Genomic DNA, 25996 nt, shown 5'->3' with positions numbered 1-25996 from the left:
TTCAAATGAAACGTGGCGGTGTTTATGGTCTGGCTGGCTGACCCCTCACTGAAAACCACTTAGAAACTTCCTCTACAGAGTGAATTAAACTCGTAATAAAATAATAATAATCATCCTTGCGTTTGATACAGGTCCTTTGTCAAACGCATTCTGGAACGCCTATGAATTTGCCCCATTCCGAGTTGAGTTCCTCGCGACCACAAGAAGTTACATTTACAGGCTCGGCAGAGGGAAGCCAACGAGAGCTGTTTCCTTACCGCTGTGCACAGCGATCACAGGACGGTGGTGCTGTGTGAAGCTACTCAATCGCGACGATGAGTCCTGTGGAGATGGGCTGTTGAACGGAGACTTGTCCATTTCAGTCTTCTTCACTGTGGGGGACATACCTTGATGGGGGACACAAACATGGCGGGTGTCAGTCAGTACACAACATATGCTCCCTCCTCGAGGGTTGCCCTCGACCAGCGAAGCTCAATGGAAACACAAGATAACCTCTCCTCGCACACTCCCTCCCACCCCCGCCACCACCACACACACACCCACACACCCACACATCTCCCCCAGGCAGAATTATCTGCCTCACTAGCAGCTGAGTAATTATATCGTCCATGTTCAGTTTATGAATGAGAATGTGAATCACAGGTTTCAGCTATCGACAACCTTCTCAGCTTCGCCAAATCCCTCCACGCGTTGTCATCGAGCACAACCTTTCTATTTGTTTTGTAATGTCAAAATAACATGAAATTCCATTGTTGAATTCCTCCCCCATTCGCCGCCTTTAAATGTTGTGTGTGTGTTTGGGGTGTGTGTGTGCGCGTGTGTTCAAGTGCGTGTGTGATATATATGTGTGTTTGTGTTGTGTGTGTGTGTGTGTGTGTGTGACGTATATGTGTGCGTGATTGCGGTGTACGTTGTGTGTGTGCGAGTGTGTGTGTGACATATATGCGCGCGTGATTGTGGTGTATGTGCTCACGTGTGTGTTTGTGTGCGTGCACGTGTGTGTTTGTGTGCGTGCACGTGTTTGTATGAGTGTGTGTGTGTGTGTGTGTGTGTCTGTATGTGAGATCTTAAATGAAAACTCAAGGCTGCCCAGCATTGATTATTTAAGCCCACGCAGGCTTTTACACCTCCAATTACTGGAGTGAATGGATGTCCCTGCAGGACTCTGCTCCACTCAGTGCTGGGTAGAGCCTGAGGCTTTTGTTTTTATACACACACACACACACACACACACACACACATACACACATTAACTGTAAGCAGTGGGACGCTGCTTGACTTTGAGATTGAATCTGTCATGTTATTCCTTGTCGACTGTTCCCGAGAAGCGCCCAAGGACCGGGAACAACGTTTTTATGGAAAAAAAAGTCGCCTTTTTGCTGAGCGCAACTAACTGCGCTCAAGGCCTTAACGTTTTCGCTCATACAAACGTATAAATTCTAAACACTCTGAAATGCGACTTAACGAACGTAAACGTGTGGAATTTCTCTCCCGCTGCAAGCAATTTGGTCATTCCCTTCATGGCTGTTTGTGGGATGTTGCTGTGTCCAAAATGTTCGCCTGCAAAACCCCAGTCACTACCCTTTACGTTCAAATCTTGTGAAGTGCCATGAGACATCCCGACGACGTGATTAGTCGTGACGGGAAGATTATTGTTTATTGTTAATAATTAAATTTTTTATATGAAAAGCGACCCTCCCCCCCCCCCACGTTAACTGTAGCACAAAGAATATTGAAAAGTTTTCTCTGAAAAAATAAGATTAGGATATTGGAACAGTAATTTGAGCATTACTCTCTAGTTAGGGCTGCCTCCAAATGAGATGTTTCACCTCTGCAGCATAAGCTTCGGAGAATGACTGAATACAGTGTGTGTAGCTGTGAATGAGGTCCTCAGTGATCCGTAAAACAGGTCTGGGAGAGGAAAAGAACTCCCAATTGCAATCCCTGCTTATACTGCGTGTATATGAGAGAGTGTGTGTGTGTGTGTGTGTGAGAGAGTGTGTGGCGGTGTACGAGAGACAATGTGTGTGTGTGTTGTGTGTGTATGAGCGTGTTGTGTGCGAGGGTGTGTATGTACGAGTGTATGTGTGTATACGAGATACAGCGTGTGTGTTGTGTATGTACGAGTGTGTGAATGAGTATCTGTGTGTTGTGTGTGTATGGAGAAGAGTGTGTGTGAGAAAATATGAGAGAGACTACGAAAGGGGTGTGCTCGTGATAAGAGTCTGTGTGTAAGTGGGTGATTGTGTGTGTGGTGAGAGTCCGTATACGAGAGCGTGGGCGTGTGACAGAAGGTGTGTGCGTGTGTGTGAAAGAGTGCATGAGAGAGAGAGAGAGAGAATGTGCTTCTAACAGTTTAACAAGAAAAACCTTTCTGCTTCCAAAGCATCTATTGTTCTCCGACTTTTAATGCGTCCTGATTTACGCTGAAATTTAAGACTGCCACGCATTCCGCCGAAGCAGAGAATAGAAGCTACTGTCTCGTGTCACAAAGCGACGTGCAATAATAAACACATCACTCCCATTGTACAACAGCGACCTGACATGCAGTGTAAGGCGATATCAGCACCTGCTTTATTAAAGATACATTGCTTTCCCTTTTGATAGTCTGAACAACACCTATCAAAACATCATAACGTCCACTTTTCATACCCCCATCTCCTCGCTGCATTCAAAGTACTGTACCAAAGTAGATCACAAAGCCAGCTCTGCAGAAAAGCAGTCCATACATTTGATTTGAGCTCAGGAGGTTCATGTTAAGAGAGCATTGCGATCGAATTTTTTTGGAAAAAAAACACCTATTTGAACCCAGGTACGTCAAGATACCATTTTATAACCCAAACTGAGCAGACAGCATCTAAAGGATCTCAGGGTGAAATTATAGCTTTTTTTTTTGCGCAGCCGGCTGTCTGGCACATCACACGCACAAACCCTCACCTCAGCGAACCAGAACTGACAGAGAATTCCACAAACCCGTCACCTCACTTCAGAGAATTCCACACATGGAGGTAACCTCCCCCTGTGTCTGGAACTGAGTTTCAGGTCGCGAACGATCAATAATGCCTAATAATACTAAACAAAGAATAAACTGTGAGTGCGGTATATCGCCTGAAAACGTCTCAGGAAGCATTTCGCAGGAGCGTAGTGACTGTGTGTTTGTAGGTGAACACTGCAGCAAAATTGCCCACAGCGATGTGCCGTAAACAATCATGAACTGAGTGGACCGGTTTTATCTGACTGTTAGCCGGGACACCGGGAGAGAGAAACTGCACTCTCTTTTCGAATTCTGGTTTAACCTCCAATAATTTTGACACAATAATAATAGTAATAATCCTTGCGTTTGATACAGCGCCTTATCACGTCTTCAAGACTCCTAAAAGCGCTTCACAGAATATACTGTAAAGTGAATTGACTTTTGTGGGCGAAACTATCAGCCCCGACCATGACTTACAACAACAACAAATTTACATTTGTAGAGTGCCTTTCACGTCAGCAGGACATGCCAAGGTGCTGGACAGTCAAAAGTTTCGGCCCCGAGCTGGTGGTCGGGATTGGGGAGGGTGGTGGGCGCGGGTAGGGGGGAAAGCTGGGTGATTGAAACCACGGTCGAAGAGGAGGGTCTTGAGACAGGTCTTGAAGGAGGCAAGGGAGGGAGCGAGGTGGAGGGACTGCGGGATAGAGTTCCAGAGGGTGGGGGCAGAGTGACTGAAGGCCCGCCCGCCAATGGTGGAGCGGGTGAGGCGGGGGACGTGAAGCTGGCCGGAGCCCACTGAGCGGGGGGATCAGACAGGATGGTAGGGGGTTAGGAGGTCGCAGAGGTAGGGGTAAGCAAGACCATGGAGGACTTTGAAGGTGAAGCCCACGATAAGGGACTTGAACCCACAACCTTCTGGCCCAGAGGCGAGAGTGCTACCCACTGACCCAGTCCATCCCTTGCTGAGAACACTGGGAACACTTATAACAAAAACAATAATAAAGGGTCATTTTCAATCCACGGCTGTTTGTGGGACGCTGCTGTGTGCAATTGGCTGCTGCGTTTCGCCCACAAATATACGGTCAATTCACTTTACAGTCTATTCTGTGAAGCGCTTTGAGATGTCGAGAAGACTTGAAAAGCGCTATATCAAATGCAAGGATTATTATTATTATTATAACATTTATGCAGGCAGATGAGGTGAAATGTAAGCCTGATGTGGGTTGAGATCTCTGGGTGAAGTAATGTGAAAAACCAGGCAGTCTCGGGGAAGGGGAAGTGGTGAGAGACATAGAGGAAATCAGCTCTGATGCCTAAAGATGATCGAGACCGGTGTGGACTGCAGTGCTATACAGCAACATTGACCCGTAAAGCAATTGAGTGTCACAGTCAAAGAGAGTTCAGAGTGCACTTGCTGGTTAGGAGATGGCAGAGACGAGAGGAATGATCACGGGAGCCAATTCACGGCACGGACTGCGAATTGGACCTTCAAAGGTGCCGAGACTTTGCAAAGTAAAGACCTTAAATTGCCGAGGAGTTAACGGAAGAGGCTTCTCCACTTGAGCTGGGTTTCTGCAGGTGATGCATTCAGCAAAAGCCCTCAGCTCAACAGCTGTTGCTTTGCCTTTTCCGTTGCCTGCGAAGGCATCTTCGAACTCAAGCAACTAACCACTTGTTAATGAATGGCTAATTAGGTCTGTCTAGACAGGAAAACAAAAAAAACTTCCATCTCTCTCGCCCACATCACACCTCCCCCCAAAAAAAGTAATCTCAGCCACCTTCAGGGCCAAAGTTAATTGACTTCAGGGTTAAAAGTCAATCACTTCAGGGCTAAAGTTACAATCCTCCTCAGCCTGAGAGGGTCAAACGGATTTGCGTACAATATCGGAACATTTCCACCCATTGTCTCTCCGAAACCACAATTCTGCATTCATAGAAATATAAAAAGCCAAAGCCTTTGTGTTGATGGAAAGTTCACACCTCAGACTGTTCTGTGCAGTCGAGTCACTGTCAAAAAGGGGCTCATTCGCGACCCACTCACAGCCGAATGTAAATCGCCAAGGACGCAGCTCACCGCAGACGATATTGCAGTAAACTCCTTGTCACTCTTCGCTCTAAGGGAAGAGGGGCTCAGTGACGAGTTACCCGCGAGTTAGGGATACGTATACGTACTTAAGTACCTATAAATGGACATTAAGAGCCGATGAATTCAGTGGTAGTGACTAGTTAACCAAGGCCGAGATGTCAGCAATTTACTGTAGGTTCAGGCAACTCTTTCCACTTGAAACTTTCTTGTTATACGACCTGTGTGGCAGAATCGACAAGCCCCCTGTAACCGGCACTCTGGGATGCTGCCTTGCGTGAGGGGGCGCTATATGTAAATGCAAGTTGTTGTTGCGTCCAGCGAGGTGGTGCCTACTTTCTGGGTCCACAGCGCGCACATATCCATCATCCTCCTCTGTACTCACCTCCTTCCAACTCCTCCTGCCAATTCCTACTGCTGCTCGCGGGTGAGCTGGGCGAGGGGTAAAACTCGCCACCTGGACTAGTGTCAATATCGTCTTCCATTGAACCAGATTTGTGTCGTTTACTCCTGTTTGAGTGGGGAAGGGGGGGGGGGGGAGAAGAGAGAGGACATAAAACACACTCCAATTACAATCTCAGTCAGTGAGTTCACACATGCACTACACCTGATAGTCTTCATTTGCAATCCCATCAGAAACTTTGAATAAGCGGTTGATGTGTTAACAAGAATGATGGTATTTTGTTGTGGTCGTATTCGATAGAGCCCCTTAATCACGCCGTCGAAAGGTCTCAAAGCACTTCGCGTGATTCACTGCAAAGTGCAGTGGCTGTGTATTTTGTATTCGATGGGAGTTCCAATACGATACAATACACATTTATGTAGTGGCTTTCAGGTTGCGAGGATGTCACGAGTGAGCGGTTGATGGCTGTTGGACGAGCGACCAAGCTGGGGTTGGGAGCGGGGAAAGATGATGGAAGACGCAGTCAAAGGGGTATGTTTTTGAGACGTGCCTTGATAAAGGCCAGGGAGTCGGACGGATTCGGGGATGGAGTTCCAGAGAGTGGAGGCAGAATGGCTGATAATCGATAATGGGGCTGATCGGATGCGGGTGGGGGGGAAGACACAAAAAGGTCAGACAGAATATCTGGACCATGACCAGTTTGACCTTGGCGGTTGCTGTCAGCGTCTCACTCCCTGACGCCTCTTCTTATAACAAACGGAGGTTTATGATGAATGCGCAAACGTGTGACAGCTCTATGAGGTTTCTCTGGATCGCTTCCAGTTGTGAGGATCACACTGAACAGAGCTCCTTTGTGAAGCTAAGCCCATGGAAATCGTCTCCAGCGAGGCTGAGGGAAACCTTCTCTGCAGTGGGTTAGAATTCTTGTACAATTACAGCGAGAAGAGCGCGGTAATAGGGGAGTGCAGTGGGCATTCTCTGAGCGAGTAAAGCACTCAATGTCTTTTTTCTGTAAAGGAACATAACTAGGCGGATGTTTGCTGACCTGGTGCATTGTATAATTGCTGCTAACGGACTCCTGGCTTGTTCTGAATGATAACACACTGTAAATGCGATTGCTTTCCTTCTCCTGTGCAGTCAGTGCACAGCTACAATGAGTGACAGGAAGAGGGTTGGTAGCTCAGTCAAGTGTGTGGCCTGGGATTGAAGTTGGCGGAGGCCTAGGCACACACTGGGCTGTCTGCCCTTCTATAGGACACACTCGGTATCTATTCATCTTTCCCTTAAAATACTTCCCTCCCATCCAGGAATGGAGCATTGCACAGAGCCATTGTACACCATAATAGACAATTTACACTCACGTCAGGAGGGTGTCTCAAAGCAGCCAAGCCAAGCTGGGGGTGGGAGCCGAGGGGGGGAGGAGGAGGAGGGAGGGGAGGGGAAAGGTGACTCAAAGAGGCACGTTTCGAAAGGGGTCTCGAACGAGAGAGGGAGTGAATCGGGGGGAGTCCAGGATAGGCTTGTAGAGAGCAAGGGCAGAATGGCTGACAGCCCGCCTGCCAATGGGGAATAGGATGGGTTCATGAAGCTGGCTGGTGGTTACTGAGTGGAGAGAGACCCAGTAGCCATATATATGCACAGGAATCTAACCCCAGTCTACCCCACCTCTCATCTTTTAATCCCATTTCCTACTTTGGAGTCCCGTAGCACAGTGTATCGTGCGCTCTCCTCGCAAGCAAAAGACCCGGGCGGGGTAAATCCTTTGGCAAGTTTCCTTACTCCACACACTTCTGTTTACCAAGCAGTACGCAGGAACCCGGTTGTTAGTCGATTGGCGGATTGCTTTCCGGGGGGTAACAATCTCTCCCTCGCCCCCGTAAGAAACCAGACAACATATTGCATGCGTGTGATGAGTAGCGAGTTATTGTGTTGCAGAGGGCTCTGATATTGGCTGAACAATGGTTTGCTGGCACTCAGTTACAATCCAACACAGTAATTCAGTTGAAAGTTTCCAATCACTTGGGGGGTTTGTGAATGTCAGCAGAAACTCAGGATTGAATTAATTTCTCATATCTGACTGGCAAGTTGTTTGCGATTCCTTGTATAACCTGCAGTGCTGCTGCGTTTTTTTTTCTTGCGGTTAAGTACTTGCTTGCATTTCTCTTTTGCCGTCTGTGACCTTGATTCGGCCGACCCGCCGAGGACACTGGAGAGGCGTGACACGGTGGAAAATCATGGAAGGCCACGGCCAGGCGGTGGGCAAATTGCCACTTCCTGCGCAGTGGGCAGCAAGTGACATCAGCGGCGATCTGATGACCGGAGGTCAGCCATTTTTTTTTTAACGCATGAGAAGCTGCTGGCCAACAGTTGAAGCAAGATGACCACAACAACTTGCATTGATATAGCACCCTTCCTGTAAGATAACGTCTCAGAGCGCTTCACAGTGGTGAGGCAGGACAAAGAGGTAGGTCTTAAGGTGAATTTTATGACAGCTAGAGAGGGGGCAAGGTGGAGGGAGGGAGTTCTAGAGATTAAGGGGTGTAGTGACTGGAAGCATGGTCATCGATGGTGGTGTGGAAAGGGAAGGGAGATGCTATTGACAAATTCAGCAATTACACCTGCACTGCCCCGTCCACTAAGCTGCTTTCGATAAGAAACCTGTTGATACTGATTAATACTAACGTTAGAAAGCGTCAGCTTTCTTGAGACACTCAAACCACAAAGTTATCCTCAGCAAGAGTCATTCAGCGCATTGGGTTGACTGGTCCCTTGTGGGTCGCGAAGTTTCAGTGACTTACCCGCTCGATGAGCTACTTGGCAAAGTTCTCCTCATCCCTGTGGTTGGCGGGTTCAAATCGTAAGCCAGGTGGCCTTGCAATTCTCCAAGGGAGAAATTAGGCCCAGTGCCCGTCACGATGGGAGCTGAATTGCGAAGGAAAGGAAAGCACAAGAGGTTTGGAGATGTCGAGCAAAGTTTACAAACACTTTACAAGCCCGTGTGTAAACTCAATATCCAGCGTCTTGAGGTACTGAGCGACTTGCTACTGCCTCAACTGGTCTGAGATTCTACAGCGCACTCGCCTGCTGGAAAGAGCGAAAGAAAGAGCAAAAGAAAAGCGTGAAAGACGAACGAAAGAAAGGATGGACTGAACGAGCGAAAGAAGGAAGGAAGAACGAAAAAGAAGAGAGAAAGAGTACGAAAGAGAGTGTGCGTGAGAGAGAAAGAATTGAATGAAGTGGCCACTTACTTCTGGATACCTGCACCAGCTCAGTTACATTGAAGACACCCGAAGTCACGAAGCTATCCTGAAATTCCGTGTGTTCTGCAAAGGAAATGAGACGATTCGGTGAGATTTTTAACCCAACTCATCTTCCCCCGGCAGCCGTGCATATTACAGGATAAAGGACCTCTGGTGTTGGCCTACAAATACACAGTTACTATACTTAGCAGTGAAAGAATCCTGTGAAACGCTTATGAGACATTTTGATGACATGATAAGAAGCGATAACTGACTGCAAAGACTGATACTATGCTGTTAGGTAATTAACAAATTAATTAATTAAATTTAGCGACCTTATGATATTCAACACATTGAAAACTTCCTCCTTCCCTGACGTCTTGCTCAGTGACTGGGTGATGATAGCACGTCTGTTCCGGTTAGTGAAATACTGGAGAAAACTGCGCTAAGGTCACAGAGGATGAAGTCTTCCCCCGCACACCCCCCTCTCCCCCTCACCAACTCCACATACAACAGGCAGTTCCGTAATCAGGTCAACACTGCAACTACGTCAGCCCCCAACACACGTCAAGTATCTTTCTTGGCATTGACAGGTTGCAGGGTTTTACACGGCTGATAATACATACTGTACCACCCACATCGGGGTTTCACACCAACACAACCGCCACAAGAAAGGAATCGATGCTTCCTGCCCTTCACCTTCCCGTCACTAGAGAGAGAGAGACTCTGGTGCCTCCAGCTTTCAACCCTGGTGACATCCTCCTCCTCCTCGCTGTGTCCTTTGCCCTCCCTCAGATTGCTCCCCCCAACCCCTTCCCCCCCACTCCCTTTTGCGTAGTGTCTGGAGTCTGTTTCTAGTAACTCAGCAGCTTATTTCAGTCACTGTGCAACAGGGCTCCCTGTGACACCAGTCTAGCACTCGAGCGCCAGACTTTATCCAGGTTTTAGCGTTCGTGAGGTTGGTTTGGATGAAGACGGCCTCTTTGATCTCACTCTTCCAGTTCACAAAACACACAGTCACTCCACTTTACTGTATATTCTGCAAAGTGCCTTGAGACGTCTCGCAGACGCGATAAGGCGCTATATCAAATGCAAAGGTTATTATTATTGTTGTTATTATACAGCTACACAAAACAATCCCGCTTGGCGTCATATAAACCTCTCTCAGGTTCCCCTCTGTGGTGCCTCCTTTCAAAGCCCGAAAGTCCTGACTTATCTAATCATTTCTCTGCTCATCCCTCTAACACTGGGGATCATCCTTGATGGTCTCTTCTCCACCACATCTACATGCTCGGCAGCTCCGTTACATAGCAGGGACGAGATCTGTAGACACAACTCGAGGTACAGCCTGACCAGAGCAATTCACTCTAAGCAAGTGAGAAGCACACAGATTTGCTGATTATAGTCCTGGCATCCTGTTTGCTCTGTTTATTATTGTCTAAAACCCTCTGAATGCCATTAATTTAGTTGTAGACTGCAGAGCGTGGCATCTCAGTGCCTCTTTATCACGACACCTAGTTTGTTCTCTTTCATACACAGTACAGCATTGATAGAGCACAGCGCGACATAGATACACAGCACTTCACAGGCTGTTGCACTGTCAATATCACTGTGCGCAGGAATCACTGACTTTGCTATGTTAAGCTGTGCGCTATTATTGTCTCAGTTTAATTGTCCAGTACAACAGAGCACCTCGGAGCAAGCAATGACAGTGGTGATCTATCTGCCAATATATTTTACAGGTTTTATCTACTTCATTTTATTGAGGCAATCGGTTCATTGACACTTTGGGTTCAAAAGAGTTCAGGTTCCTGTTTACTGGATTTTGAGCATTCAAAAAAATGACTTGGGACACAGTTAGAAAAGGGACAAAGGGATTTTAAAAGGCAGGGGACTTGATTCATAATAATAATAATAATAATAATAATAATAATCCTTGCATTTGATATGGCGCCTTATCACGTCTTCGAGACGTCTCAAAGCGCTTCACAGGATACACTGTAAAGTGAATTGACTGTATATTTTGGGGGCGAAAATTGACTGTTCATGGGCCGTGAACAGATGTTGGCTATTAGCAAAGGGTCCCGAATCCAAACCAGTCTGAATTTGGTCACTTCCATTTACCCAGACACACACTAACCTTGACCCAGATTCTATTTAAGGCAAACGGCTGTCGCTGCTTTTTAGTCTGTTCTGCGCGCAGACAATTATCGCAACTGGCAATTACTTTTACAAATGTTTGCAAACACTTGCTGTTTGGTGGACAATGGGGCCAATGATTGGAATAACACACACATACATACGCACGCACACAAATAAAATAAATTAAAAAGTAAATTTAAATTAAAATGAAAAAAAAAAGATTGTGCCTGATATATATATATCCCTTCACCGCACCCTGAAGGTGTTTAAAAGCGCTTCATGGAATTTACTGTGAAGTGTAGTGACTATTTTTGGGCGAATGCAGCAGCTAATTTGCGCACACCAATATCCCACAAACAGCCAGAAAGTCAATGACTATATATTGCTTTCATCAGGCGGATTATTGGTCAGGACTTCAGGAAAAACTTCCTTTTCTTTTCGCACAGCTCAGACTGTGAATTCAAAGTCTTGAACCCACAGCCTTTTGACTCAAAGGCGACCGAGCCAGGCTGACACCTAAATCCTTTGAGCAAAACTTCGACCCCGATGCAACAGGAAAAAAAAGTGAAATTATTCTGCGCCACACAACATGTGATTCATTGTAAAATGTTACGTAAGAATGCAAATTGTTTCCTTGCCTCGACCGGGGCCACACACGCAGCTCTTAAAAGATTCAAACTTTGCGCTTCTCATCGAAAACGAATAGCGAGATCTCCAGAATGCCATGTTGGAGTCTGGATGACTTTCTTCCTTCCCTCCCTCCCTCCCTCCCTCCCTCCCTCCCTCCCTCTCCCTCCCTCCCTCCCCTCTTTCAAGGTCAATTCCATTTCCCCTCATATAACATAGGAATGGCGAGACCAAAAAAGATCAAGGTCCATCTAGTTCTTCAAGTCTTTAAAACATGACCTTCAGAACAGGTTTTACCACAGTCTGAATTTTTGGGCTGTAAAATGCACAGTCACTGCACTTGACAGTAAATCCTGTGAAAGTTGTCTGCCTGATGTGAAAGACGCTGTATCAAAGTTCAAGGATTATAGTTATTGCTGTCCGGCCAGCTCCTGTCTCTTTTACACAGATGCTTGGAATCGAGGAGTCCCGTAGCGTAGTGGATAGCAGATGCTCGCCTCGCAAGCGAGAGGACTCTGATTCAATTCCCGGGCAGGACAAAACCTGAGGCAACTTTCCACACTCCACAAGCTTCTGTTTACCGAGCAGTAAGTAGGAACCCGGTTGTTAGTCGATTGGCGGATCGCTTTCTGGGGATAATAATTAGGAAATAATAGTAGTTTGGCCACCCAATCCACGACTGTTTGAGGGACATTGCAGTGCGCATTTGGCTTCCGCATTTCGCCCACAAAATAACATAGTCACAGTCAATTCACTTTACAATATATTCCGCAAAGCACTTTGAGATATCTCGACGACACGATAAGGCGTAACATCGAAATGCTTAATATTATTATTATTATTATTAAGTGCCTCTGAAATAATCTTTCTTCCCTAAAATGTTACTGCCATGGTTGGCTGTCTTAGGTTTCAGTCATTCACCGATCAAAATCTTTTCTGCTGCTGGGGGATCTTAATTCCGACATGAACCACTTCACGCTTTAATAGACTCTGCCCAGTTTATTTGTGGGGAGGGCCTCTTCTTCTCCCGGCTCAGTGGGATGACTTGTGCGTTGCAGTGCAGATGAATGTTTGAGATCATACCGCTTTAAGGCAAGTGGGCTGAACCAACCCAACACGCCTTAGGGCTGCTGAGTCAAACAGTAAACACAGGACAAGTTCTCCATGTTCCAAGCTTAAAAAACATCTGTCAGCCGCGAGGAGCAAGATAAAGAGTCTTTTGTTAAAGCAACTGAGTCAATCCTATGCTTCCACTATCCTTAAAGTGATACTAATTCTTGCTTTTGAGGTACCCCTTTGATTCTGAAACGTCTCAAAATCGCTTGACAAGTAACAGAACCTGTAACTTCCATGCCTCACCCTTTTACCATACCCTTTAATACCTCTCCTACCAATTATCTGCCCAGCTCCCTTTTAAGCATCCCAACTCATCCCCCCCTCGAAAGGTTTCTGGTGCAGAGTGGTCCACATCTTCACAACACTCTGTGTGACAGGATGCTTCCTGATCTCAATGCTTCTACCTGTCTTGTTTCTGATCTTAAGGCTTTGCCCCCCTGTTTAATTGCTGGAAGGGGTAGTGACTGCATACTTGAAGGCCAACGCTGCAACCAATTTGCACAGAGCAATGTCCCACTGATAGCCATGGCGTGAACAACCGATATTATTTGGGAAATTGTCGGCCAGGACACCGGGAGGAACTCTCTTCTCTTTTCGAACGGTGTCATGGGACCTTTAACATCCACCCGAACAGGCAGATGAGACCTCAGTTCAACGTCTGATTTGAAGGATGGCATATCTGAGCACTGCACTGGGGTGAGTGTCAGCCAAGGCTGTGGGAATTCAAGGACCTGACATGTGGGGGCTTGAACCCACACCCTTCTGACTCAGATGCCAGAATGCTGCCGAGTGAACTTAAAAGGCAGGGAAAAAAAAGGGGAAAACTTTCAGTAGCGCAGTGAAACATGAAAGACTCTCACGGACTCACCAATGGTTCCTGTCTTGCTATCTTCAGCATCAGGGCCAATCGCAGGCCTCGGGCTGCCAGTCTGCTCTGAATCTACAAGGAAGAAATCGGAGACAATGAGGGAATGACGCCTGCAAAATGCATGTCAATAACTTACAATCACACACTCCAGATGCGCATTCATATCCTACGATAATAATCATCCTTGCATTTGATGCAGCGCCTTATCACGTCTTCGAGACGTCTCAAAGCGCTTCACAGGATATACTGTGAAGTGAATTGACAATCGCACAGTCGGAAAATCTCCACCTATCTCGGCCACTGCTCCCAGCACTGCTCTATACGAAACAGCCGCTGAAAAGTAGCAGTGGTTAGTTTGTAAGCCTCTGTTTGTGGAGGCATCGCCCACAAAACTCAGCCGCGACCCTTCACAGTGAAAGCGCTTTGAGACACCTTGACGAATCGATAAGGCGCTGTATGAAACGCGAGGATTATTACAACAACAACAATAACAAGATTCCATTTATAGAGCGCCTTTCACGTCGGGATTATTATTATTATTATTATTATTATCATCATCCGTGCCGAAACAAAACTGATGGGAATCTGGTTGAGAAAGAAAAAACAGGCACATAGACTACTTTAGAGATGATAATGATTGCCGGGTTCATTTAGGTTTATTCTCAGCCTCTGAACCTTAGCTGTGTCGCAACAGGACAAAGATCTGAAGTATTTGTTTTAATGCGTAATAAAAATAAACAGGCCTTTTGTTTTGAAGTCGTTCCGTCTTGGCACACAAAGAGAAAAAAAAAAGGGATTGCAACTGTTAAGTGCCATGCTCACAGGTTTGAAACGAGGAAACATCTCTGAGTCCCGGCCTCCAAAGAAACCCAGAATATTACCAGCCAGTATATAAAAAAGAGCATTTTTACAAAGTGAAGACAGATGGTGGGGGAGAAAGTGGGATCCAGCAGAACTGCTCGAAAAGACAAGGGAGTTTCTCCCGCCAATGGTCCCGGGTAAAATTGGTCATTTGCTTTGCAGCTGTTTGTGGGCCTTTGCTGCATGCAAATTGGCTGCCGCGTTGGGCCTGTGAAATACGCAGTCACTGCACCTTTCCTTTCACGGTGTATCCTGTGAAGGGTTCCTCCCGACGTGAAAGACTCAAAAACGAGGGTTATCATTGCTGTCTCAAGACCTTCCTCTTTGATGGTGCTTTCGGCTACACTCCCTCCCCCACTCCCCCTGCCTCCCCAGTGCGGGTGCAAACCCTTAACTGTCCAGTCCCTTGGGATGTCCTTCCGACGTGAAATGCAATTGGTTGTTGTTCTAATAAAGTGGAAGGGTGAACTGGGAGAAACTCTTCGCTTACGGCAAGTGGTTTTGGTGCCCAAATGCTCACAGTAATGGCACTCTTACATGACGCTCCGACCCTCAAAGTCTGAGGGTCAAACCTCACTCCACTGCATGGCCAAGACTTGACTAGATAGAGGGAGCGAACCCTAATCTGGTGAGTGGAGGGACGAAGGGGAAGGGGAGGCGGGGGGAAGGGGAGAGGGAGGGTAAAGCGGGGTGAGGTTGGGGGAGGGTAAGTATCTGATTGCCAGCATTGCTGTTCAATGATGCTTTTGGGAAACTGGCTTTCGATAAAAATTAATCCTTCCATTTGTTAGATCCCATCTTTCACGTCGGAAAAGACGCCTCAAAGGGCTTCACGAAGTGTAGTGACTGTTCTGTAGGCCAAGCAGAAAAAAGATTTTACGTTTCACTGTGGTTCGATCTTCCTCTCAGTCAACATATAAACCTGTGCTATCGGGGCTGACGTCCTTTTGGGCCCAGTTAATAAAATCTGGCCGAATGTTCTCCCGATCGCTCCGGCCACTATGTTCCCTCCGTCTTCCACCCTGCTACGAAGCCGGCTAAGGGGTGAAGTCTATGCCTCTTTGTGCTGTTAATTGGCCGACTGAGACACGATGCTCGAATCAGTGAACCGCAGTGATGCCGAGACGTAAAGGTAGCAGCTCAGACGAGCATGTGACAACATGGGGACTCCACAGACTGCAGAGGCTGCTCAGCCTATGAGCCGTTTAGCCTTTATTTGAGCCATAAGCATCAAGTTCAATGCATTCTGGTTCTGTGTAGTCCCAGGGGTAATTGGTGCGTGCTCTCCAGTTTCAGGTGATGACAACAATCATCATAATCCTTGCCTTTGACTCAGTGGCTTATCATGTCCAAGTGCTCCGAGACTATCAAGTTGTCGATGCCTTTGTCACAGATTTAAGTTTTAACAAAACACCTTGCATTTAATATAGCAATTTATATGTGATATATAATATGTAATAATCATTGCATTTGATACAGCTCCTGATTACGTCCTCGAGACTTCTCTAAGTACTTAAATATACATATCACCTGCAAAACGCACAGTCGCTACATGTGACTTCACACATCTGGGATGAGTGGTGCTGTATCGGATGCAAGCATTACCCTTACATTTGATAAAGCGCTTTTCAGGTCAGGAAGACGTCTCAAAAGCCCTTTGCGGGATGCGCTGTGAATTCTGTAAGCTGATAAACAACACAAACAGTCATGAAGTGAATGACCGGTTTTATTTTCTCTGGTGGGGGATCGTCGGCCAGGCCACCAGGGAGAAATTCCCTTCTTGGCTCGAATAAGACCTTGGGATTTTTAACCTTCATCTGAGCAGGGCAAATGGGACCTCGGTTTATCTCCTTATCTTTTGTGGATGCGTTTGGCCCACAAAATACACAGTCAATTCACTTTACAGTATATTCTGTGAAGCCCTTTGAGACGCCTCGAAGACGTGATAAGGCGCTGTATCAAATACAAGGATTATTATTATTATTATCTGAAGGACGGAACCTCCAACACTACAATGGAATGTCGGCCTGAGTTCAATATCCCGACTTGGGGATGGAACCCACAACCTTCTGACTCGGAGGTGAGAGTGCTATCGACTGAGCCGGGCTGACACCCGTGTGGACGATCTCAGGTCGACATTCCAACTGTTCGTCCTTGCACCCAACTACACCTCCAGCCCAGGAGCCTGCCACTCAGAAGGAGAAGCCATCGACATTTAGTGTTAATAAATGCAGAGATGATTGATGGCTCGAGATGTAATATCTCCAATTCTCCAGGGGTGAGAAGAATTGGATCGATCCAGCCTCTGAGAATCTCTGAGTCCCCTCTCCAAGGTAATAACCTTGCAATACTATCGCTTACACAAAGGGCAAGAAATTCTTCAGGCTTCAATCTTATTGTTAATACTTTGGAGCTTTACAGTACCAATCACGGTTCCTACAGTGGCACAATAATAATCACAATAATAGGGCATCCTGCACAGTCGGTAGCACTCCCTCCTCTAAGTCAGAAGGTTGTGAGTCAAAGCCCCAAGCCGTGACTTTGTACTCAAGTGCAGCGCTGAATTGTCTAAGATGCTTTCCTTCAGATGAGATGTTAAACCAATGTATATTTTGTGGGCGAAATCCGGACGTTAAAGGTGGACGTTAAAGATCCAGTGGCACTATTCCAATAGAGAAGGGAGTTTCTCCCAGCGACCTGGCCGACAACACCCCACAAATAAAATTGGTCACTCAATTCAAAACTGTTTGTGGGACATTGCTGTATGCAAATTTACAGTCACTGTGCTTTACTGTGAATCATGTGAAGAGCTTTGAAGCTTCCTCCTGACGTGAAAGCCGCAATATCAAAAAAAATTACAGGGATGGGGCAACAGTGTGGAGTTAGGGGTCTAAAGGTGATCAGTTGGAGAACAGGGAGCACTGGCCTGGGAGGATGGACAAGTGGTCTGGGACACTACCCTACATGAGGGACGCTATATAAATGCAAGTTGTTGCTGTTATGCAAGGATTATTATTATATTATTATTATTGTTCAAGTCAATTGAGCTGGAGGTCTGTGTCTATCCCTCTGCCGGAAGATTTGATAGATCGAGTGAGAAACGTGGCTTTTTTTTAAAAAGGGAAACATTCAATAATTCTCGTAAGTTTCGTAACAGTTTCCACGAGAGAATTATCACATCAAATCTGTTTTGCAATGATGCATTTTCCCAACCATTGTTAAGGACTTAAGTAACCCCCTTTCTGACTTATCTGATACAATGACTATAAAATCTCCAAGCACTTCACAAAGGTTTGGTGAGGTGTAGTGACTGTGTGTTTATTGGACCTGATGCTGATTTTAATATCCTTCTGAGCAGTGGGATATGAAAGGCGCTGTATCAATTGCAAATATTATTATTATTATTATTATTGGCTATTTTCAAAAGCCATCTAAAAATCTACCTCTTTCGACCAGGTCTACAATCACCTCCCTCCCCCCCCCCACCCCCCACTCACTTTCAGGCTCGGTGTTTGATGACTTCTCTGTTAAAGAACTCCGAGATGTTACTCTATGTTGAATAGCGCTGCATAAGTGAAAGATTTTGTTGCTGTTATTGTTCTCGCACCTACACAGGAAGTGGCAGTGCGGGGAGACACTTGTAATGAACATTTTAAAGGGCTTCAAACTGTGATTTCATTGCCAATGATCTGCTATGTCCACACTTTAGCCTGTCAGATCGTTAGCAGCAGAATCACAGTGCAGTACTAGCAACTTTAAGGTTAATCTTTCTTCCCTCAGGCATTTGCTGCTTTCACACCTGGAATATCAGGACTAACAGGACATACACAATGTACCATTAGGCCTTGGCAATAATCCAGAGCATATAAAAAACACAGTAATTTGTCCTTTGAAGCATTATCTGTCTATTTGGTGTACCAAATAACTCCTTGCTTAAAAATGTAGGGAGGCATTCCGCCTGGGTGAATGCTCTGAGAGGCTACCCTGCGTGGAAGGCACTATTTAAGTGCAAGTTGCTGTTGTAGGTGTAGATCCATTCCATTTACGTGGCATTTTACTGTCAAAGTACACAGTAACTGCACTCTATAGTAAATGCTGTGAAGAGCTTTGAGATATCCTCCCCATGTGAATTGCGCAGTATTGATGGTAAGAATTGTTATTCGGAACAAACAGAATTTCGCATTTATTACATGGTGGAAACATCTCAAAGATCTTCACAGGATTTAATGTAGTGTGTAGTGACTGTGTATTTGTAGGCGAACACTGCAGGCAATTTTGCTCACAAACAACCGTGAAGTGAGTGACCGATTTATTCATTTGGGGGATTGACAGTGGGGGGGAGGGAGAAAATCCTTTCTCTTTTCGAATAGTGCCATTGGATCTTTGCCATTCACCTGAACAGGCACAGACGGGGCCTTGGTTTAAGGTCTCATCCGAAGGTCATAAAGTAAGAGAGGTGGTGGGGGAGAGGGGCAGTTAAAAGATCTGGGTTTGTTGAGTCTAAAACACTCTTTCTTCTCGATCAATTTCAGCTCGTTTGCAATTCAAATATCGATCGATCTCATTCATCCTGGGTTGGGAGAGTTTTCTGATGACCAATTCAGGATCACAATGCAATAGCTAGTCGGTCAGCTATATATATATATTATATTATATATATATATCTCACTTATCTCAAAACATCATTGTAATTTCAGATGCTTGAATTATAAATCCTCTCATTATTCCTGTAGGGGGTATATTTGCTCCTCGTTGCACCCGCACTTCACCTTCCTCTCCCCTCCAACCCCCCACCCACCACCGCCGCCACACCCCCACACCCGCCACCACAGATATATCTCGAGGAAACAAACCATTTGCTGTGAAGCCAGCGCCACAGCTGTCTGCCTTTTCATTGTCCTGATTTGACACATCAGGCAAAGCAGAAGGGTTAAACCGCTGTTTGTCTAGCAGTAACTTGTGGTTCACTTCACACGCCTGTTAATTGCAGGTTAATGTCCCAGAGCTGACGACCGCCTACTTGGATCACCCATCCTGCCTCCAGTGACAGGCTGCAGCTGGGTGCGATGTTCTTGAGATTGTCAGAGGGTATCGGCGCAGAGGGAAGAAACTGAGAGTGTATAATGAACCCCTTCCCCAACAAACACACACATACACACCAACACACGCACCAACACCAACACACACACACCAACACGCGCACACCAACACAAACACACACACCAGCACCAACGCACACAAACATACACCAACACACATGCCAACACACACACACACACACACCAACACCCACACACCCACCCACGTGCCCTCAACGTGAAAGACATGCAATAATCCCAGTGCTGGAGGAGTCTACAGCAACTTGCATTTATGTAGCATCCCTCATGCAGGGCAGCGTCTCAGAGCACTTGGATCGACACCAAGAAGGAGGGATGGAGGAAGGAGGGAGAGGAAAGGGGAGGAGGAGCAAGGAGGAAGAAGAGAAAGGAAAAAGAAAGGGGCAAGTTGAAAAATGAAACATATAATTTTCTATTGATATATGGCCTGTAAATGCTGCCAGACACCTCTAGATTTTCATCCTGCTCATTTTATGCAGCAAGTCTGGCCCAAATTCTCCTTAGTCTTAGTCTGTAGGACCATTTCACATGCAGTCACACTTACAAACATACACGCACACTTACAAACATACACTCATAAATGGATGGACAACCAGACAGGCAGACATACACACACAAGCACTCAAACACACACACACAAACATAGACACACACACACACACCGATTCACACGTACAGCGCACACACACACACACACACGGAGAGACATATTCTGAAAGAGTAAATTCCTAGAATGATATTTCTGAATGAATGGGTCTGCATCATCCCAAACCACAACCAAGCCTCTGCGCACTAAATTGAAGAAAAGTAACTTTTTTGTGTGTGGTAATTCACAAACTCTCCCCAGCCAAGCAAGGAGGGGACTGAGTCAGCCTTTGGCAAAGATCGGGTATAAATAGGATGGAAATCACCCTCATCACTGACGCAATTCAGGGCACAACCATAAACAAGTCTTACAAGTATACCGTAGTTTAACACTTGATAACTATCAGTCAGTGAGTCCTGGTTAACAATACAGTGACAAAGCCTCACATGCCCAGAATTAGTGCTGGAGAACTAATGTCCCCAGTTCAGAGGTGAAGCAAGTTCACACCACGAAAATAGAAAGCATATAATAATAATAATAATCTTTTAATTTGGTTCAAGCCCCACGTTGGGACTTGGAACTCATGTAGGCACTCCAGTACAATGCTGAGTGGGGGGAGCAATGCATTGTCAGAGGTGCCATCCTTCCAACGACTTATTAATCCAGGGTCCCGTCTGCCTGTTCAGGTGGACGTTAAAGATCCCAAGGCACAGCTCCAACAGAGAAGGGACTTTCTCCTGGTGTTCTGACTGACAGTCAGTCCCCCCCCTCCCTCACCCTCCCGCGTGCCGCCCTCCCCAATTCCACTCCAACACTCTCTCTGGGAATTTCCATGTGAAGGTGGGATGCATGGAATTGGCAGTTTGGTTCGGATACTCTCGAGCAGGACGATGGGTTCCTGCGTGTGTCAGAACCCCCCCCCCCCCCACCCCACACCCCCACCCCCGCGCCCCTCACACCCACCCCCCGGCTGAACCCCCAAAAATGAGAGACAGAGAGACATCCTGCCCTGGGGGTGGGGGGATGTTGGTGGGGGTGGATGGGTGGGTGGGGTTGAAAGGCGCTGGATGAAACCAGCGAAGGATTATGATTCTTGTTACTATTCTGAAGCTCGCAGCTCCTGAGAAACAGGCGTGGAGTGAATCACACCGACCGATTCCCCCCTCAGGCCGTAACCTTTGGTTTGTTGTGTTTCGGATACGCTGATTGTACCGAGTCCATTGCAGTACTCTCCTCAGAAGATTTGCCAGAACTTTGTAGCACGCTGGGCGCCCCACAGCATTCCTTTTCACCTTGGGAATGCAGTAAAGATTCCAGAGGGCAGATTAAATGCTTGCAGAAGCCAAGCAGCTGAGAGAGCTTTCAGGCTGGAGCAGGCCCTGTTCCTGAAAGGGGTGGCGGTGGGAGGGCGGATAGTGGGGTGTGGTGGGGTGTGTGTGGGGGAAGGCCAGGCTGTGAAGGCTCCTTTAATCCAGCCGTCCCGCTTAAATTTTGCACTGAAAACGGCGCTGTAAGCGCGACCTGAACGCTAGCAATTTCATTACCAAAAAGGCTTCCTCAAAAAACAAAGGCTTGATATTTACATCCGCAGATATGTTGTTTTTACACAATAAAATACTCAATTAACGCGTTATTGCCCGATATGGCTCTTGCTGGACCGATTTCAATGGCGATAACCTCTGCCTGTGATGTGGCTCCACTTGTGGTTCCCTCCTAAAGGCGTCCCAGGTAATTGCTGTCCAGTGTAGTGACTGTGCACTCGTGGGCCATAGCAACTTTCTATGGAAGTGGAAATTCTCTTGACCGGGCCTGCAATGTACTCATGTAACCCGCGCTGCGATAATTATCACCAGCGCTGGCAAACACAACAGCCGTCGCAGTTTCCACCCTGCTCTTTCTCAGCTAATAATAATAATCCTCAATAACAGTAGCCCTTGCATTTGATACCGCGCCTTATCCCGTCTTCGAGACGTGTCCAAGCGGTTCACTGCGCCTTTCAGGACGTCGGGAAAGCCGACTCAAAGCGCTCCGCAGGACCTCACCGCAAAGCGTAGCGACTGTGCGTTTTGCACATAAGGCTGGTCGCCTCTCCCCCTCATGTCTGCGATGACAGTTTTGGGGGGAGGGTGGGGGTGGGAGTTGCGGGGGGGGGGTGCGGGAGGGGGGGATGTTTGGGGGGCAGATAGCGGGACCCCAGCGACGTGAAAACCAGAAAACCATCATCAGGCATCGGCTCATTTAACCGAACCCAACACTCTGCAACGTTTCATTCCGAGCCAAAGAACCTCAGAGCTGAGATTCCATCAGCTCCTTTTAATAACTCTGCAAACGACTCAAACCACATGTTTTTCCAGATGTGGCAAAGGAGGAGGAGGGGGGGGGGGGGAGGCAACGACGAAGGGTTTCCACTCCACTCCTCTTTCTCCAAACCCCACTTCTCCCAAAGGTGTCGGGGACGTTAGGGCAGGGGTCAGAACGCTGACTAAAATAAGAGTTCGATAGCAACGCTCGCCGATCGGAGGCACCGGACAATACACAATGAGCCATGTCACGGACAACAGACGAGCCGGAGGCTTTATAGAAAGTCGATGCTCAGAACATGCTGTACTTTACTGCTGTGCCTTCAGCTCCTCCTTCCTTCTTGAGGGTGGTTGGGGGGGTTGGGGGGGGGGGTGGTGGTGCAGAAAGGAAGGTTTAGCCAAGCAAAATAAACGTGAGGTGGGGAGGGGAGGTGATGGGGGGGGGGGGTGTTTAACAAATGCTTTTTTATTGGAAGCTCTCGCAGAACGACTCTGAGCGCGATGGTATCTGCAGGCCGGAGCAGACAGCTCGCAGCGCAGTGTTCACACAATGCTGAGGTCAAGCATCCAAACTGATCGCGCTGTGGAACGTTCCAACTGGTGCGCTGCCAATAAGCTCATAAGCAAATCCGCCTTTCACACCCCCCTCCCTCTCTCTCTCTCTCTCTCTCTCTCCACCGCTCTCCCCACCACCACCCACACATCTTTTCCTTCTCCAGCTCTCTCAAATCCTGGCTGAACTCACAGCAAACGCAGCGCGGATCCAAACGCTCACCGAAGCTAAGGCGCTTCCGAAGCCTATACTAATACGAATGCGGGGCGTTTTTTGCAAGTCTGCAGATTTACTGCTCCCGACACACGCGCGGGCGCGCGCGCGCGGGGGGGGGGGGGAAACAAAACACAGCAATCGCAGAAGCAATCGCCAAGCACGGCCCAGTCCGTTACACTGTGCTGCCCCCAGTGTCTCTGTGCAGGTTACCGACTCGCATTTAAATGCAGGAGGTGGTGGGTGGGGGGGGGGTGGTGGTGGTGGGGGGGGGGCAGAAGCAGCCATTTTCCGCCAACGCTCTCGTGGTGGCCATTTTGTGCTGCCCGTCTGTGCCAAGCCACAGAAACAACACCGGTTCTTCTCAGCACCCGTCACTCGCACACGCGTGCCCACGCCGCCTTCCCTCTCCACAAAGAGACCTTAGTTAAAAGATTCCTCTGAAGGGTGTAATCTGCAGTTGGACTTTGGATTTTTTTTGTTGCTTTCCCTACGAGCCCCGAGCCTTCACGCTCACAAAGCGAGCGTCAGTCAGCTCGGTGTCGGGAGCCAGCGAGCTTTGCCATTCCCCGCTGTGCTCTCTCGCTCTCTCTCTTTCTCTTTCTCTCTCTCTCTCTCATTTCTCTCTCTCTCATTTCTCTCTCTCGAATTTCCCTGGCGCTTGACAAAGGTTTAAAAAGCCATCAATCGCCCCGAGCCAAAGCGCTTCTTTCGTTCACCCAACTTTCTGCTGCACTTACAAATAAGTCCGAGTTTGCTTTGTAATCAAATCTTGGCTGCAATTTTATCTCTCTCGCTCTCTCTCTCTCTCTCTCTCTCTGTCTGTCGGTCTGTCTCTCTCTATCTGCGTCGCTCTCTCTTTCTCTCTTTCTGTCTCCGTCTCTCTCTCTCTCTCTCTCTCTATGCCTTTCTCAGACTCTCTCTCTCTCTTTCACTCTCTGCCGCAGGATTCTTGGCTGCCATTTCAGGAACAGGAGAGCTTTTGGCAGCCATTTTAGCTCGTTCCTTCAAGCGCTGTGTACACAGCCTGTAGCTAAGTACCAGCATGACCCACTGCCAAAATAGCAGTCCCGGGCAGTACTCTGGCACTCCCGAGTCACACACAGATGACATAACGCAGGCAGAAGTGAAATGTCACCGTAATTATTGAGGAATTTGTGAAACTCCCGACCAATAAACAAAACCAAAAAAACACGCCGAGCTTCCCTCTCGTTTGGAAAGCCGGGTCGATCGGTGTCAAGCTGCTCAGTGCAGCACGTTTGCAGGGTTTGGGGGGTGGTGGGGTGGGGGGGGTGCGGTGGGTTGGAGAGGAGGATAAATGCAAAGGTAAATGAATAAGCAGATTAAAGGACAGAGATTTCCAGTGCACTCTCTGTACTCTGTGATATTTTCTCGACAGCTTTTTGGGCCATTAACTTATCCCGTCTATCGGGCGTGCAAAGCCTCTTAAACAGCATCTGCAAACGTTTCTTTGCTCTGGCTGTGATTCTGCTGCTGGTCATTTGGCGTTTTTTTGTTTCTCGCCAATCATTTCACGTTGATGCTTGAATTCCAACCTCACCCCATCAAAGCCACCGACTGGCTTCCGGTCACTGCGAAAGCTCGGGTCTGTGACGGCACTGCTGCTCACGGAAAACCCACTGTTGGGTCATTTATCTTCGCAATCCACTCCGCAGGAAGGCCACGCAACGGGTTGGTTCCCTGGCCAACGCGCTTGACAACAACCTGCGCTACGTAGCGCCCTTCAAGCGTCGTAGCGTTCCCGGGAACGCTTCACAGTGGTGGTGGGGTCTGACGACGAGCCAGGCGGAGAAGAGGGGGAGCTTAAACAGTTACGCTTCACGATAGTGATCCTTGCGTCTTATATAACGCCTTACCGCTTCCGGAGGACCGCCTTAAGCGCTTCGCAGGATTTTAATGCAAAGTACAGCGCCGTGTATGTTGTTTAATTATTTTCAGCGCTAATCGGCTAGAAACGTAACCAGTAAAGTTTCCGGCTAGCGATGAAACTCACCAAGGTTTGCGATTTTTCTGTTAATTCTCTCGAACTTGAACTTTGCTAAATATTTGGCCTTTTAAGAAACTACGGCTGTTTGTTTGGACGTCGCTGTGTGCAAATCGGCTGCTGTGTTCGTCTACAAAACACAGTCACTGCCATACACTGTAAAGCGCTTTGAGACGTCATCCCGACGTGAATGGCGCTGTATCAAAAGGATTACGTTTATAAATATTGATAGGTTCATGGAACATCCCATATGAAGGCTTGGCATAAAGATCACAATTGAGCTGCCTAAGCCTTCCCCTCAACTCTCCCACCCTCCCCACACACCCACACGCACACAACTGTCACAGCAAAATCATCTGATCGCAGAATCATTCAGACTAACATGCGTTACATTAACCAGCCTTGGCCTTATCTAAATCACCCACAACAAGCAATGGCAATGCAGAGAGGGCAGGGTAGTGTTTTTAACTGAAACAGTCTCTGCACCAGCATACACATCTGGCACTATCAGCGATGCCTTGACATGAAGCAGACTCAACTTTCCCCCCACCTGCGTAACGTTACAATCCACATACTGTACGCTCAGTCTCAACCAATGCTGTAAACAACCTGTGCAAGGTCTCATTTACGTGGAGCTACAGACAGACACCCGTTTTAAAAATAAACAAAAAAAACCCTCTGATAATCCTTGCGTTTGATACAGCGCCTTTCGCCTCTGGAGGACGTCTCAAATCGCTTCGCCGGGATTTGAAAGTGTTAAAGCCACTGTGTTATTTTGTAGGCCAGCGAGGCAGCCAATTTGCGCACAGCAACATCCCAGAAGCAGCCCAGAAGTGAATGACTAATTTCAACAAGAGGGAGTGTTGGCCAGGACACTGGGAAGAAACTCCCTTCTCTTTTCTAGTATTG

At 47.4% G+C, this 25996-nt stretch overlaps 1 protein-coding gene across 5 annotated transcripts in view; it reads right to left on the bottom strand.

The window, feature by feature from the left end:
• nfic (nuclear factor I/C) overlaps window positions 1-25996 on the bottom strand; it is a 143863-nt gene that overhangs the window by 34495 nt on the left and 83372 nt on the right. For all 5 annotated transcript variants that reach the window (XM_042342768.1, XM_042342770.1, XM_042342773.1 and 2 more), the window contains 5 exons: window positions 13453-13524; window positions 8709-8783; window positions 8259-8382; window positions 5443-5567; window positions 258-386 (listed from right to left, as the gene is read on the bottom strand). In XM_042342768.1, the coding sequence (XP_042198702.1) occupies window positions 258-386; window positions 5443-5567; window positions 8259-8382; window positions 8709-8783; window positions 13453-13524 (525 nt within the window). The remainder of the gene's footprint in view (window positions 1-257; window positions 387-5442; window positions 5568-8258; window positions 8383-8708; window positions 8784-13452; window positions 13525-25996) is intronic.

This window comes from Callorhinchus milii, unplaced genomic scaffold (assembly GCF_018977255.1).
Source record: "Callorhinchus milii isolate IMCB2004 unplaced genomic scaffold, IMCB_Cmil_1.0 Scaffold21, whole genome shotgun sequence".
In the NCBI taxonomy this organism is placed as follows: Eukaryota; Metazoa; Chordata; class Chondrichthyes; order Chimaeriformes; family Callorhinchidae; genus Callorhinchus; species Callorhinchus milii.
The sequence above is the reverse complement of the archived record's forward strand: the minus strand, read 5'-3'. Positions and strand labels throughout refer to the sequence as shown.